This window comes from Sceloporus undulatus, chromosome 2 (assembly GCF_019175285.1).
Source record: "Sceloporus undulatus isolate JIND9_A2432 ecotype Alabama chromosome 2, SceUnd_v1.1, whole genome shotgun sequence".
NCBI lineage: Eukaryota > Metazoa > Chordata > Lepidosauria > Squamata > Phrynosomatidae > Sceloporus > Sceloporus undulatus.
This window is the reverse complement of record NC_056523.1, coordinates 226,430,744-226,447,371: the sequence shown is the minus strand read 5'-3', so window position 1 is coordinate 226,447,371 and position 16,628 is coordinate 226,430,744. Positions and strand designations below refer to the sequence as shown.

General features: G+C 40.2%; 2 protein-coding genes across 2 annotated transcripts in view; one reads left to right on the top strand and one right to left on the bottom strand.

Annotated features, from left to right (window-relative positions):
• GDAP2 (ganglioside induced differentiation associated protein 2) overlaps nucleotides 1-15,459 on the bottom strand; it is a 22,100-nt gene extending 6,641 nt beyond the window's left edge. The window contains 9 exon segments of the mRNA XM_042453699.1: nucleotides 2,247-2,323; nucleotides 2,694-2,844; nucleotides 5,632-5,791; nucleotides 6,524-6,600; nucleotides 8,160-8,248; nucleotides 10,850-11,003; nucleotides 12,420-12,559; nucleotides 15,285-15,412; nucleotides 15,414-15,459. Coding sequence (XP_042309633.1) covers nucleotides 2,247-2,323; nucleotides 2,694-2,844; nucleotides 5,632-5,791; nucleotides 6,524-6,600; nucleotides 8,160-8,248; nucleotides 10,850-11,003; nucleotides 12,420-12,559; nucleotides 15,285-15,412; nucleotides 15,414-15,452 — 1,015 coding nt within the window. The 5' untranslated portion in view covers nucleotides 15,453-15,459.
• Nucleotides 15,460-15,559: 100 nt separating this feature from the next.
• WDR3 (WD repeat domain 3) overlaps nucleotides 15,560-16,628 on the top strand; it is a 59,148-nt gene continuing 58,079 nt past the window's right edge. The window contains exon 1 of the mRNA XM_042447725.1: nucleotides 15,560-15,637. Within this exon, the coding sequence (XP_042303659.1) occupies nucleotides 15,560-15,637 (78 nt within the window). The remainder of the gene's footprint in view (nucleotides 15,638-16,628) is intronic.

Here is a 16,628-nt window from a genome sequence, read left to right as displayed (position 1 = left end):
ATTACCAAAAATCCAAATTGATGTATATGAATGCCCTTGTCTGTGGCCCAAACTGCCACGGCAAAAACCTCTGGTCTCCAATTATGTCCTGCAGTGTTTTCATACCTGGAAATCCTCATAACAAAAGCTGTATCTCAGCTGGTCCCTAGAAACTATAATCCCATCATTAAATAGATGAAAATAAAACTTAAAGAATGGAAATTTCTAAATCTTTCTATATTGGGGAGAATCATCATTGTCAAGATGTTTCTCACCCATGCCTCTTTTTCTTATTCCAATCCATCCCCATTTCACTGGCTCCCTCCAAATTCCAACTCTGGCAAAAAATGATCACAGAATTTAAATTTAATAAAAAGGGACCTAGATTCACTTCTCTACCCAGTTTCAAAACTGAATTAAAGACTATATTGTTTAGAGAAGCATTCCCAGAGGTGAGCCCCTCTCTGACCCAGGAAGCCTCATTTTAACCATCCATCAAGAAGCCAAGCCCTTCCTCCAGTCCATCTGCCTTGGTCCAGGCCTCGGAGGTGGAAAAGATCTGCTGGACCTGATCCTATTCCCCACCACCACTCCCTTCTCCTTTTGTGTCGTGTCTTTTAGATTGTAAGCCTGAGGGCAGGGAACCGTCTGACTAAAAAATTTATGTACAGCACTGTGTAAATTTACAGCGCTTTATAAATAAAGGATAATAATAATAATAATAATAATAATAATAATAATAATAATAATAATAATAATAATAGATTCTACAAATTGGTTAGGTATACTAGCACAAAAGAAGATGGATTAGCAGTTCCGGACCTGAAACTACATTAGTATGCATTCCAATTAAACTGGCTCTCCAATCTTATTATGGAAGCAGATTCCACCAAGTTGGTATTTATGGAGGTAAACTCACATAGTATGGCGGAATTGAAATTGTTCTTCATCCATTAAGCACATTAAGAGAGATCCAAAAGATATTTCTTTATAATTCCTTTTTTATTTGGAAGCAATGCATTCATATACTAGCACCAAGCCCCTCAACATTTGCCCAATTCTATTACATCTGCACTTTTATCACACAGACAAACTAGCTCAATTTAAAGGTTGGAAGGGGGTGACATTTAGAGACTCTGACAGATAGCCTGAGACACATCAATCACAACTGGATGCAGATATCACAGGTGTTATCCTTTGCAAAAGAATGTGATTTGCCAGGGAACTACCCTTGTCTTCTATGAAATATTATGCATGAACAAGGGGCGGGCCTGCAAGGGAGGGGCAGCCATTATATATGAAAATTTAGTGCAATCTGTTGATGGCAAAAATCAATCATCCAGGCTAATGCGGCAATAGGACCTAAATTTAGATATCTCCAAAGCTATATGGGAATGCATATGAACCTCCCCCAGTATAAATCAAAATTGGCATTGACAAAAGAGGGGACCCTAAAATTAATATACAAATGGTATCTAACAGCTGTGAAACTGTCCCAGATGACAAAAAGGTATCTCCAAAATGTTGGAGCGGCTATGACACCTTGGGCTCCTTTGAACACATGTGGTTGGACTGTCCCAAGGTTAAAGATTTTTGGAATGGAATACTGATGCAAATCTCTTTTATTGTGAAAGAAACTGTAACCTTCTGTCCAAGCCTTCTCTTATTGTCAATTTACAGTAAAGAGAACACTTGTCTGAAACATCGTAAGTTCATCACATTTCTCATCTCAGCAGCCAGGAATATAATTGCGAGAAGCTGGAAAACAGGGAATGTACTAATAAATGACAGATGGAAAATAATTTGGGATGCTTGGTTATTGGAAAAGCTTTCTTACACTTTTCAACTCTGTAACGGACAAAAGAAACCACACACCTTTTTGAGGATTGGTCGTTTTTTATTGTTTACATCAACACCAACTCATTTGCTATCGGACCTCCTACTCATCAAGCTATTATTTGGAAAGATACTTTGATGCCAACTTCATCAACTAGCAAATCTGAGTGATGTCTTTAGGACTCTTTTACTGCTATTATCCCACAACAGATAGCTATTATGCAAGTTTATATATAGTCCTTCAAGGCTATTTGTTACTTATGTATTCTTTGTCCTGTATTGTTGTTATAAAACAAATAAAAATACTTAATTATAAAAAAATTCCCACATCTTACATGTGATGTTGACATACAGTACACTTTTCTTCAAAATACGCTTATCAATAAAGAATAATCATGAGAAGTAATTAGGACTTCAGGATTTGAACGTACCTGTTTGGTACAAAGCTTTAAGGGAAGCAATATCAGACAGGTCTTCAGCTCTTGCCCGACAAAGCCAGCGGTTGTAACTAGAAGGAAACCATATGATGTCAGAACTTTTCAAATAATCTAGCACCATGGTTAATGAACACATTGTGAAGATAAATACATCTAGCTGAACTTCTCATATAACATTAGGCTTTGTCATTTATAAAATCAAAAAGGAAGATGTAACTGATTCAGAAGTGATTATGCTGGGAGGGGGAAGCTAAATAAAAAGAAGCAACATAGGAAGCTAAAGTCTAGTGCAAATTACAGGTCTGCCTAATAATCCAAGTATATTTTTAAAAATGAATGCTTCTTTTATGTTCTAAAAACTGCTACGATAAAACACTTTAGTGTAGCACTGGACTGAAATCAATGAATTAGAAATAAACCCTTATTTTGTGATTGTCTTACTTTCTCTGATGCTGTTTTTGTAGTGCTGCCTCTGAAAGCTGCCCTTGTAAGATGAGACGTCTCTGTTTATCAACATCTCCCTCCATGCGAGCAAAAGCATGGGAGCCAATAAAGGATAAATCTGCTTCTAGTCCCTCCTCATCTGAATTATCTGTGACAAAAAACAAACAAAAAGCAGAGAGAGAAAAGAAAAAATATGTGAGAATAATGAATGTCTTAACAAGTCCAGTACAGGAAAATCATGAGATTTGTGAAAGGCACCTAAGAAGATACACTGCACTAGAAGAGGTGCATTAGAATTTGGCAGTCTCTCTTGCTGTGAATGTCATGTTCTGGATTCCATAGTTTCAGGAACTCAAGCCTCAGTATTGAACCAGGAAACTTTATTCAGAAATCAAAAGTTTTTCTAGGAGACTTACATTGTCAGGACTGAAAAGACAGTGTTAACAATGCATAATTAAAGCATACAGAAATGTAAACTTTAAGTGAGCTAACATCTCATTCAACCTTAAACCAAAACACTCTCATTCTTCCCCTGTCCCATGGGATCCCTTCCTTCTGATCTCACACTGTCCATTCTCATGTGACTGATCTTGAAACTCCAGGCACAAACTCAACTCCTTTCCCATCTGTTAGCTGACCATAAAAGAATGCAACAGTCTAAGCAATTAACACACTACTACATGTCCCATCTTCCAGCATCAGTGCCCATACAGAATGTTGTAAGCAAGCCAAGCTATGGCAAAGCAAAAGAGACCCTATTAATAATGGCAGGCAAGCTAAAAGACTCAGCTCCTGACAGTGAAATAAGTAGAACAGGGAAAGTTATGCTTTATTACCAACACAGATTTTATAATAATGCAAGGTTCAAAATACATCAAACAGGAATAGCAGACCAGTTCGAAAACAGAACAATTATGAAAGTGTTTCTTCATCTTGAAAAGGATGAGGGCAGGGAAATGTCTAATTACCAATTTATAAGCCACTTTGTTAGCCTTTTGGCTGAAGAGTGGCGTATAAATAAATAAATAAATAATTATTATACTTCGCAAAGGATGACTCGACCTACCAATTTTTCAGAAGCAGACTTGTCAAATTTTCCCCTGTCCAAAGGCTTTGAGAAGTACAGAGTACTTTTTAGAGGTTAGATAAGTAAGAATGAATGAGCAACATTGTAAAATGATGGAAAACCTGATACATAGCAAAAACGCTGTGCAAAAGAGAAATTAAGCTGATCACAATACCATGACACACAGAAGTTATAAATGGGTTAAAACTGGACACAATATTCTAGCTGGGGTTAGATCAAAATAGTTGTTAGGAACTTTGAAAAATGGCGTACGAAAACGTTTGGTTCCTGACAATTTGCCATACAGCCCCTTCAACTGTGATATACAAACACTTCTCTGGTACTGTACATCTCGGTGATGTATCTAACCCGAGCCACTTTTTCTGACAGCTGCAGTGTCCAATGAGACAAGATCACTGGCTTTCAAAAACTCAGGGATGGGACAGGATATTACTTCCATTACCGAGTGATGCATTTAACTTTTTTACTCCAAGTCAAGTCTCAAGTTAGTGAACCAAAGCCAAAAGGTCAGTTGCTAAAAATAATGTCAGGATCTCCTGTCATGGGTTCTTGTTTGTTATATTTTACTTGTATAGAAATACAGTAAATAGTAATGTTATAATTGGGGAATTTATTGTTATTGTTGAAACGGTTTTGGGTTAGTTGCTGGGAATGGGAGGCAGGGCTTGTGGAGAGATATGGGATGCTACCAATGCCTCTTGGGAGAGGAATGAGAATGGGAAACAAGGGGGGTTAGGTGTGAAGGGGGTGATATTTGGTCATATCAGTAAAATTTAAAAGTGTGTGTGTGCATGTGTTTGTGTGTAACATATATTTATTCTAAAGTATTTTAAATTATGGCTTTGATATGATAAACATATAATTAATCTGGCACTGTAAGTCTTGATTTGTAAAGGCTTACCATACTGGTTTAAATTTGTTCAGATAATACCAAGAAAGACTTCTGAGTTCCCTAGCTGTAAGTTCAAAAGGAATCTGGGAAATCCTAACCCAAGTTTCCTATGTAGAAATTTGACATCTAGATAGTGACTCTTCTTTTTTTCAGAAGAACAATGAATATATACTTTCCAAATGCACTTTCTTCTCATGTCCAGGTGAACATGACAAGACCATGACTTCTCCAAAAGTCATAACATTTCTTCTACCAAAACAGCAAGCTGATTGTAGAAAGTAAAATATACAAATAGCTTTTCATTCAGAAATTTGTGGAGGGCACTGACAACCTCATGATAGATTCTGTAGCTCCCCTTGTCCACCAGTGTGTGCTGACTACATTCATCAGTTGTGTGTTATTTTATATGAAAACTTGATTTTTAAAAAATCAAGAAGAGTAAAGAACTCTGCTTTAAAAGGAGCCTAACCCTTTAACAAACAAATAATCAGAAATGGTGCTCTCTGGTTAAATAAGAGAACTGGAAGGTTATTCCACTTAGCCATGAGGAGAGAGAAAACTAGCTGTGCACCTCTGAAGATTTATGGAAGGAGTTTCTCATTCACATTCTAACCTCCTCCACCAGAGAAAATGGCTGGGTCTCTTGCTATTTGGAAATAATACAATCTTATTTAGTCTGAAATATATGCAAATGTGAAAGCTTTCACCATGCTATGTTCTAAAACCCTGAGTTACAGAAGATTCTCTACCAGGCGCTGCAAGCAAACACAGGGTCAAAGGGCAGGACCCAATAAAGTTATTCCCAGCTCTTGTTTTCTTTCTCTTGATCTCTTCCATTCCAGCCACTATGGAGGTGTAGGAGTATTTCCCCAGTACCTCAAAGATAAATTAAATTTGCTTTTTAGATGACAACTGACTACCCTGACAGTCTCTCTTGACATGTATGATTGACTCACCGTCTGAAACTCCTGGCTTTTCACTAATTCTGATCTGACGTTCTGGCACCACTGGTTCCCCTTGTGCATTGCCAATATCATCAGGAAGGAAAGGAAAGGACTGACTCTCTTCTTCTAGTGACCTTGGGAAATACAGAGGTAGCATCTTCTGATAAACAGCCTATGAAAGGGAGAGAATTTGAGAATACCTTGTCTTCTATGCCCACATTTCACGGCTAGGCTAGTTAGAAAATGATACAACAAAAAGATCATTGACTGCAGACAAAAACAAATGGAAGCTGTTTGTCACAGACACTGATCTGTATAGCATCAATATATATCTTCATAGCATCAACACCAAACTTGTTTCCTCAGCCAGTATTTATAATTTTCCTGCAAGTAGTGGCAAATTTCTTTAACAGTCTTCATCTGTTTTTTTCAAATTTCAACAAACATAAAATGTTCAGGATAGAAATACATAAATGATATATTTGAAAACATTAAGAAATGCAATTATTTACCTCTGTGACAACTTCATTCTCTATGCATTAATATCTTGCATAAAGCAGAAGCCAGAGCCTTGCTCACCATATTACAGTCCGCCCTCCCCATATGTGAGGGATCCATTCCGGACCCCTTGTGTATGGGGAAAAGAGCATATGCTGTTTTGATGCCTCAATCAAGGAAACCATGGTCCTGAGTCTGCAAGACCTGAGCAGGATTGCTGATGACAGAATGACCTGAAGGTCTCTCATTGATGGGGTCACCATAAGTCAACGTTTACAAAAGCTAAACAACAATTTTGGCTTTAAGAAGCAAAACCGAGGCTATTGTGCACCTTAGAAAGGCGTCAATAGAAGCAGTGGAGAGGATTCTGTAACTGCAGGGTGAATGCCTATAGTCATGAACATACCTCTTCAATGTCAGACACTGCAAAAACCACTTTTTCAAGTGTTTCCCCATGAACTTCTAAAAATCTCCTCACTGTTCCTGTGGGGGAAAAAGAAAAATATACAATAAGATGAAACAGCATTTAAGTCTATACTAACAGAAGCAAAATATATGCATATCTTCCTTCATGTACTCCCCAGCTGAGAACCTTCCTCAGACAAAGGTGCCATCTATAAGTGTACAATGTGTAAGACCCAAGCCATTTTAGTTTCTTCCAGTGAAATCTTTGTCACAGCTTTCCAGTTTCCATATCCTATTATGACTAATCCTAAGTCTTTCTTACTTAAATAATTACATATTCTTCCCTTGTCTGCCTCATTATCTTCTTTAAAGTTATGTAAGTCATCTGTAGTCATTGCTTTTGTTTTCTTAATGTTCAACTGTAAAACTGCCTTTGCAGTTTCTTCCTTTATTTTTTTCAGTAATCATTCCAGGTTTTTGCTATTTTCTACTACTAGTATGCTGTCATCTGCATATCCTAAATTGTTGATAGTCTCTCTTCCAATTTTCAAGCCTCCTTCCTCTGAGTCTAATCTTGCTTTACAGTCAGGAGTTGCATATGCACCTTGCCACCCATAAAATATTGAGTAGCTGGTGTGATGGGTTATTTAATAGAAAAGAATATTGTTAAGACATGGTGACCTCAGACAGAGGTGCAGCGATAACAACAGAGGGGAGATAAGCATTGTTCAAGATTGTTTCAGTGAAAGGAATCTGGTGGCAATAATGAAGAAGGGGTGGTATGGAATGAGAGGGGGAAGTATGTTTATAATGAATATGAATTAAGCCTGTCTGGGGTCTGAAATGGTGTACAACTTAATTAGGTAATTTTAACACCTGCTGGTCAGTTCAGACAATGAATGTCACTAGACTGAATCGATAATTTTCTCTTGGAAAAGTTTTCCAAGGGACGAAGCAGACTGGAGGCTGCTTTGGCCACAATTGGGCTGGGACTGTGGCAACGGCACAGCCTGCTTTGGAAGCCGGCCACCACCAGGAGCCAGTTTTAATCATTTCCTTTCGCTGAGGTTTCAAGCTGTTTTTGGCGGCCTTGGAGTGGCTTCTGGACACTTTGGGAGTGTGTGTCATGTAAACACAATGCCTGCAAATAGCCAGAAGCCACTTCTTTTTTCCAATGTATTTCAGGCCTGTGTTTCAATTACTGAATCCTGGATTTTTGAATTTGGTATCCTGCTGGATTTGACATTTACATATGACAGTGGTGGCAAACCTATGGCACTCAGAGCCTTCTCTGTGGGTACGCATGCTGTTGCCCCAGCACAGAGTTTGCCAGAGTTCATTACTAGAAAGCCAGAGGGACGTGGCACTTTGCACTAAATAAGTGGAGTCTGGGTTGCAGTTTGGGCACTTGGTCTGCAAAAGGTTCACCAGCACTGACATATGATATTTTGGGTATAAACGTTAAACAGAAAGGGTGATAAGATGCAGTCTTGCTTGTCTCCCTTCCCAGTTGGAAACCGTTCTATTTCTCCATATTCTGTGCTCTCACCTCCTGAGTACAGTTTACAGATCAGATCAGACGTTGTGGCATGATATGTGGTCTATATCAATAATAATGACATTTCAAAGGTACTTACGCAGTGCTATGTGTGTGGCATCCACTAAAGGATAACCTCTTTTCACAGTGTTTATCACACAGAATCCAACTGAAGCCATTGCTTGCTCCCTAAAGTCAGAAATGTAAACTACATTATCAGCAAGTCACGAGCATGGTGATGCTACTTGAAGATAAGCAGGCATAAAATCTCACAGAGTAAAAACAAATATGCTTCTCCTCCCTGTTCTAATATGTTCCTCCTCATTCTGGAGGGGGAAATGGAATATAAGAACTTCTTATTGGGCACTGAGGAAAACCACTGGTCAAAATGAGTTTGGCTTCTGTTTTACTGAATAATGTTTCACTGAAAATCTGTCAAGGACCTGCATCATCTACAGAATTATGCCATATGGACCATAACTCTTTACCAGCTTGAATTGTGCATGTTTTGTTGTTGCTGTTGTGTGCCAATTGATGATTTCATTCACTTATTATATCCTTTTTATATTTGTTCAAATATATATTGCTGTTGTTGTTGTGTGTGCTTTGAAGTCATTTCTGACTTATGGCAAAACTAAGGAGCACCTATCCTGGAGTTTTCTTGGCAAGATTTATTCAGAGGAGGTTTGCCATTGCCTTTACCTGAGAACACGGGACTTTCCAATGGGTTTCATGGCCAAGAAGGAATTTGAACCCTGGTCTCCAGAATCGTAAGCCAACACTCAAGCTACTATGCCATGGTACAGGTTAAGTATCCCTTATCCAGAATTTTGAAATCCAATTACCATATATACTCGACTATAAGTTGACATCATGTATAAGTTGAGAGCAGGTTTTGGTGCGAAAGGTATGGATTTTTATATAATCCGTGTATAAGTTGAGGGTAAAACTTAGGGAAATGTAACAAAGGATGCAAAGGATGAAGAAAAGGAAAATGATGCCAAAGCACACTTCTATTTTCTCACCCAGACATTAAAAAAGGCCAGAAGTGGCACCTTAATGGAGAAAATAGAGAAGGATGGTGCTTATTTTAGTGCTTCTTTTAGTTTCTTTCAGGATGTACTAAGCTCTTGCCTTTTGCCAATCTACTCAGAGAAGGGGATGGTTCCTTTTTTGATAAGATTTAAGGTACAGTACTTACATTGACCCAAGGATAAATCGACCCAGGTTTTTGGAGTCAATTTTTGACTAAAATGTCTAGACTTATAATTGAGTATATACAGTACTCCAAAATTCAAAATCCACATGAGTGCCTGAGACAGTGACACTTGGCTTTCTGATGGTTCAGTGTACGCAAATTTTGTTTCGTGAACAAATTTATTAAAAATATTGTGTATAAAATTACCTTCATTTATATAAAATATAAATGAATTTCCTGTTTAGAGTTGGGTCCCATCTCCAAGATCCCACTGAATCCCATTTTTGTGAGAAAAGTGGGCTATAAATCCAATAAACGAACAAATAAATTAGATATGTTTGTATAAATATATAAAAATTCCCAAAAATCCCAAATCCAAAACACTTCAGGAAAAAGGAGACCTAACTTGTACGTATTTTGGATAAGGGAGACCGAACTTGTAGGTATGTGTGTTCTTATTTATCTCCCAACTCTTTCTTTTCCATTAGTTTTTAATCTCACCAGTTTGTTTTCTGTAAAATATATTTTAAAAAAATATTTTGCTAATACACATACATTTCTCCCAAATGCTAGATGTGCCTACCTTCCTCAAAACTGTTGAGGATTCTGTTTTAAGATACAACATGCGTGCTAATTTTCACAATTCTCACAAGTTATATAGAAAATATTGGGACACAGTGTCTTAGTGGTTAAGACACTGACTCCGATCATTGCAAGGTTGGCAGTTCAAGCCCCAAAGTACCACATGCTGGAGTGAGCTCTGGTCACTAGTCCCAGCTTCTGCCAGCCTAGCAGTTTGAAAGCATGTAAAAGTGCCACTAGATAAATACTGTATATACTCGACTATAAATAGACCTCAAGTCGTGGGCAAGTTTTGGGGCCAAAAGTATAGATTTTGCCATGACCCACAAATAAGTCAAGGGTAAAATTTGGAGGCTCCTTCAATGTATGTATGTCTGTGCGCCAGGCAAGAGGGACTGTTGTAGCAGTAGCCAACCACAAGGCTTTCTGCTTCAGCTAACCTGGGACAGTGAGGGAGACAGAGGTGTATAGGCAGGAGAGGGACTCTTAAACAGCTGTCAATCACTCTTTCTGCTTGGCTCAAGAGAGAAAGAAACTGCTCTCCCAACTGAATGGAGAAATCTGAAAGAGCTGCTACCACATTACCATAGTGACCTGTAAATAAGCTGATCTGGAATTTGGGGCCTATTTTTGAGCATAAATTTTTTGACTTATACGTGAGTATATATGGTAGATCCCACTCTGGTGGGAAGGAACAGCATTCCGTGTAGCCATGCTGGCCACATGGCCACCCAAGTCATCTTCAGACAATGCTGGCTCCCTTGGCCTAGTAACAGAGATAAGCACTGTCCCCTACAGTTGGACATGACTTGGCAATCATGTCAAAAGGGAAACCTTTAACTTTTCACATGAAATGCTTTCTAAAATGGTGTAGCTATACATCCACATATTTTACATATGAATGAGTGTGTGTGTGGTTGATAGCAACTGCACGCACACAGAAGAATGAGAAAACAAGTATACACAAACATGCACACGCATATCTCTTTATAAGCAGTCCTTACTCTTACTTTGCAAGTTGAAGGATGTTGCGGTAACAGCTGTACAAGGAGCTCTCTGCTGCAGTCCGATATCGACTTTTGTATTTGGGTCCCACCGTGTGAATAATGAAACGAGCAGCAAGATTATATCCCTTTGTCAGTTTTGCCTCCCCTGTCCTACAGCCTTGAAGATACCAAGAGTAAGAGACTCAGTATTGAAACAAATTAAGTATGAACAAGTAAAAAAAATCATAGAATTATTCTGCTTAGTTCAGGCCCCACCTGGAATACTGTGTCCAGTTCTGGGCACCACAATTCAAAAAGGATTTTAATAATAATAATAATAATAATAATAATAATAAAATTTATTTGTATCCCGCCCCTCTGAGAACAATTGGGGCGGATAACAAGTTAAAAATATACAACATATCAAATCCCTGGTACCCTCCCCCCTTAAAAAGGTATTAAATCTAACAAAGAATTAAAACCATACAGGTTAAAACTGACCGAAGGGTCAAACAACAAAACAATACAACAGAACAACAGAACAATAATCAATACAACAGTGATCAATGGGAGCAGCAGTATCTCTTTATGGGAGTTTCCTGAGGCCGGGTTGGCTATTCTGGAAAGGCCTGCTGGAAGAGATCCGTCTTAACAGCCTTTTTAAATTGGAGCATGTCCAGAGGAGGGTGACTAAAATGGTGAAGGGTCTGGAAACTATGCCTTATGAGGAAAGACGTAGGGTGCTGGGAATGTTTAACCTGGAGAAGAGACATTTAAGGGATGATATGATAGCCCTCTTTAAGTATTTGAAGGGGTGTCACATTGAGGAGGGAGTAAGCTTGTTTTCTGCTGCTCCAGAGAACAGGACCTGGAACAATGGATCCAAGCTACAGGAAAAGAGATTCCACCTAAACATTAGGAGGAGCTTCCTGACAGTAAGGGCTGTTCGACAGTAGAAGACACTCCCTTGGAGTGTAGTGGAGTCTCTTTCCTTGGCGGTCTTTAAACAGAGGCTGGATGGCCATCTGTCGGGGATGCTTTGATGGCAGGGGGTTGGACTGGATGGCCCTTGTGGTCTCTTCCAACTCTATGATTCTATTATTGTAATGTTTAAGGAGTACTTTATACTAATATATCTATCAATTGCATTGATGGTACTGCTAATACAAAAAAATTTTTGATACATACATAAAACATGTCTCTTGTAGTTCACAAGTTTTTGAATGTTTCTGAAAGCTGTAAGTGGCTCAGATGGTCTGAAACGTTGGCCAGCCTTCACATAATGTGCAGTATCTTGAAAATGCACATATATGTAACTTACAAATGCGTACATCTCTTTTTAGATGTGGCACAGGGGGCTTGTCCTCTGAGCTCTGTTCAAGCCTTTCCCCTCGGCAGCCATCAAGTAGGGGAAGGAACTATGCTATGGTCTCCCGGCTCAGTGTAGTATCCCAGCTAATGTATGTTTGCTAACACTTGGATTTTTTAAATAGTGAACTGAATAATGTAGATAGTCAAACTTTTAAACTTAAGACACAGTCCCTCCTTTGGTCAGTTGTATGTTTCTGAACTGAGTAGAGTAAGTGCATTATACCTTTGAGTTTCTGTAGCTCAGCCCTAAGGTCAGGTCCTGCATGCATGTAGATACTTTCAGACACTGGATTCTTATCTGTCAGAGCTTCATTGCTGGTGTTCACGATGGCTGTGCAGTTCAGCAATGCCACATCACCTCGCCTGGTGAAAGATCACAACTATTCAGTGAACAGCACAGAAGAAAATAAGAGCAAACAAACAAAATGACATACACAAAAAGGATGTTCTTCACAGTTAGTAGGTGAATTCTGCAATGTAGGTAGAAGAGTGTACTGTTTTGTTAGAGGAGTAGTAAAAATAGAGAAGGTCTGTTTTGTTATGATGACAAATACATTAATTTCCAAATTCTACTATATGTGGACAGAGTCCTTACAAACTAAAGGGTTATCCTCTTTCTTTACATCTTCTGAGCACTTAAGAGAAAAAGTTTTTATAAAAACAGTGAACATTTATTATGATATATGATAAAAAGGTGAAAGGGAGATAAAAGAAACTAGTAGCACCTTTGAGATAAGTGATTTATTAAATATGGAAAGATAAACTATTATCCTAAGCATTCTATAGTCCGCCCTTGCCATCCGCAGGGTTGAGCATCCGCAGATGACAAGCCCACAATGGATGGCGGGGTGGCAGAGGAGGCAGGGAAGACAAGGAGGTGGAAAAGGAGGCGGCAAGACGCGGTGGGATGAGGAGGAGGAAGAGGAGGCAAGAGGCAGAGGCACTGGTGCAAATAGGAGGAGGAAGGAGGCGGTGGGAGGAAGAAGATGCAGCCTCTCTCAGAGTCTCCTTCCACTATTTCTCCCTAATAGTTATTTATCCTGTCCCTCCATCATCTTCCGACCCTCCTCTCTAGGTTCAACTGAACAGAGGGGGGGAGCTGAGACACATCCTTTCTCACAATACCACACTCCCACATGTCCCTTTCTTCTGAGCTCCTCCCAGCCCCTAAATTTCCTTCATCTTCTGACCCTCCTCTCCAGGAAAGGCCGCTCAAGGGAGCCCCTAAGAAGGGAATAACAGCCCCTCCCCACACCGCCATTTCACAAACATAACACAATCCAGAACACACACACTAACCGTCTATGGATGTCCCCACCTCAGTGCAAGGGAGCGAAACACAGCCAGAGCAAACATTAACCCCACCAGTCTTTTAAAAAATTTTCTTCTAACCTGGGGGGAAGAAAGCTGTAGTCCTTTCTCTTTCGAGATCTTCAGCCGCTGCTCTCCAGGGGAGCCAGGGTGGCAAAGAGGAGGAGAAGGAAAGAAGAGAAGGAGGGAGGAAAAAGGGCAGTGATGCCAGTGGCGAGGGGAAGAGGAGAAGGAGGAAGGCAACAAGGGAGGGGAGGAAGGGGAGGAAAAGCGGTGACAATGGAAGTGTAAGAGGAGGAGGAGGAAGAGCTGGTGGAGGGAAAAGGTGGAGGAGGAAGATGGACAGGGACAAGGAAGAAGAGGCAGCTTCCTGCTGCCTGCCACAGTAAGAGTGGCAAAGCAGGATTCGGGAGGCAAAGTGCCATTGTCCCCAATGATGGTGTAGCCACCTGCCACACTACCATTGAGTACTATGGGACTTGAGCATCCGTGGATTTTGGTATCCATGTGGGGATCCAGCATGGATCTGCTGCAGATATTGAGGGCCCACTACAATAAGTCTGAACCCACTTCCTTTTTCAGTACTGATCATTCAAGCTTACTAGTTGCCTAAATTATAGGCCTGAGGCTGCTTGGGGCTCCTAATCTCCTTTCTGTGACCCTAGTCCAGCCTCAGCAATACAACCCCTCCTATTGCTTTTCTGGATGAAATACTGCACCAAATGTGCAGGTGGCAATAGTTGTAATACTAACAAAATACCAACACACTCTCTCTGCCTCCTCCCTCCTGGATTTCCAAATCAGCTGAAAATCCCGGAAGAGAAAACTTGAAGTAGACATCTTGCTACTTCCAAGAGAGATTATTGGATGAAAATCATGGAAATATGGTCTTGATCTTAGAGCTAACTATGGCCTGTTACAGGCTGCCAAAATAAAGCTTGCTTCGGGTCTCTTTGAGGTATGCTGTTTAAATGATGTGCATCCTAAGAATCTGGAGGAACGCGCACCAAAAGCTGCACTCAGGCTTAGGAATGGAGTGTGGCGTTTGGAGCAACCTCTGGACTCTTAGGACCATGCATCATTTAATATAACATACCTCCAAAGAGACCCGAAGCAGCTTTATTTTGGGCAGTCTGTAACAGGCCATTGATTGTAATATTCATCTGTACAATAGTACTGGTTGAGTAACCTCTTAACTAAAATGCTTGGGACAAGAAACGTTTGGGATTCTGGACTATCTCCATATATGTACTGGGAGAACCTTGGAGATGGGATCCAAATCCAAGGCATTAAATTAATATTAATTTATGTTTTCATGCACCCTATACAAAAATAGCCCTAAGTTATAATTTTATACACAACATTTTTAAATCATTTTGTTGCATTGGAGTAAAGTTTTGTGGCACTGAACCATCGGAAAGCAAAGCAGCCTCTATCTCAGCGCCCATCCCATGTGGAAAATCTTGGAATTTGGAGTATTTTACAATCCTGGGTAGATTTACTCAACCAGTATAGAAATTAAACTGTATCCTGTTATGAAATGTCTGGGGTTCGTTAGTTTTCCGATTGAAAAAAAACAAAACCCATATCTCGCTGCTTCTTTGTTGAGAGATATTTTAACCTTGGTTTGTGAAATAGCATAAAACCAAAAAATGGGGACAAAAAAGCAATGTAACAGGAAAAAGGAACCCGAAGAGGACATACCCCAACAAAGACATATAGGAGCGATATAACAAGAACAGGAATGTATTTAGGAGAGAAGAATCTCTTTATGAACCCACCCAGTATTATTTTTTTCATTGATGTCCTTCCACATGGAAAAGGTGAACGGACGTCATCTTGCTTGTTTTCAGCCAGTCGAGAAGGAGTCCAGTTGGTCAGGTTGCCCATCGCTGGCAAACTATCAAACGTCCACAAAGTGCGAAGGAGCGCCCAAAGGATCCATGGGATGAAGGGACCGGTGCCTCCCTCTGTTCACCTTAAGAAAACACTTGACGTTTTTACACAAGTCTCAGTGGTGGCTCTTTGGCTGTGGAGCCACTCAGAGTAGAAATGGGCTTCAGCTGCCCACCAGCCGATCCAAGCGTCACGTGGGGCTGGCAGGCCGGCAGCCCTTTCACACAAAGACACGTGTGTTGTTGAAGAAGGGAAAGCTCTTTACGCTGTGGCTTTGGCGGCTCCGAGGTTCTTCTCTGTCCACTGGGAATCCGACAGCTGGGCCTGGGTCCCTTCCCTGCTCTTGCCTTAGCTCTTTCATTGCAAAGAACAAACACCATGGTTGGTTTTAATGTGTGTAAAACTTGCGGATAGGGTGTTTTCCATAAAGCCCCCTCTCCTACATTAAGATCAGCCGGAAGTACACATATCCCTCCCACTATTCTGCGGCTTGACTTTTGCAGCTCTGATCATTAGGTGGAATTGTATTAGTATGTTCTCTCTAGGAATATCTAGTTCTTCCAGTCCAACGCTATGGTCAATTTTAACCAGGATTCTCTTATTATTATTATTATTATTATTATTATTATTATTATTCTTATTATTATCCTTTATTATTAAAGCGCTGTGTAAATTTTACACGGCGCTGTACATACAGTCTTTAGTTTAGAGGGTCCTGCCCTCAGGCTTACAAATCGTAAGAAGACGGGACACAAAAGGAGAAAGAACGGTTGTGGGAAAGGGGATCAGGTCCAGCAGTTTTTCTCTACCTCCGAGGCCTGGACCAAGGCAGATGGACTGGGGGAAGGGCTTGGGCTTCTTAATAGATGGTTTAAAAAGGACCTAGGGCCTGTTACAGACTTGCCAAAATAAAGCTGCTTCGGGTCTCTTTGGAGGTATGCTATTTAAATGAGGTGATGGGTCCTAAGAGTCCGGAGGTCGTGCCAAAGCCACACTCCATTCCTAAGCACTGGGAGGGGCAGGCTTTGGTGCAGCTCTGCATTCTTAGGATGCATGCATCATTTAAAATAGCATACCTCCAAAGAGACCCAAAGCAGCTTTTATTTTGGCAGTCTGTAACAGGCCAGAGATTCCTGAAAAGAGCTTTGTGGCTCCTCCAGCGCAATTCTACGGTTCAGTGCTTGTCAGACGTTGAACACAGAGTTGCGCCGAAAGACCTAGAGAT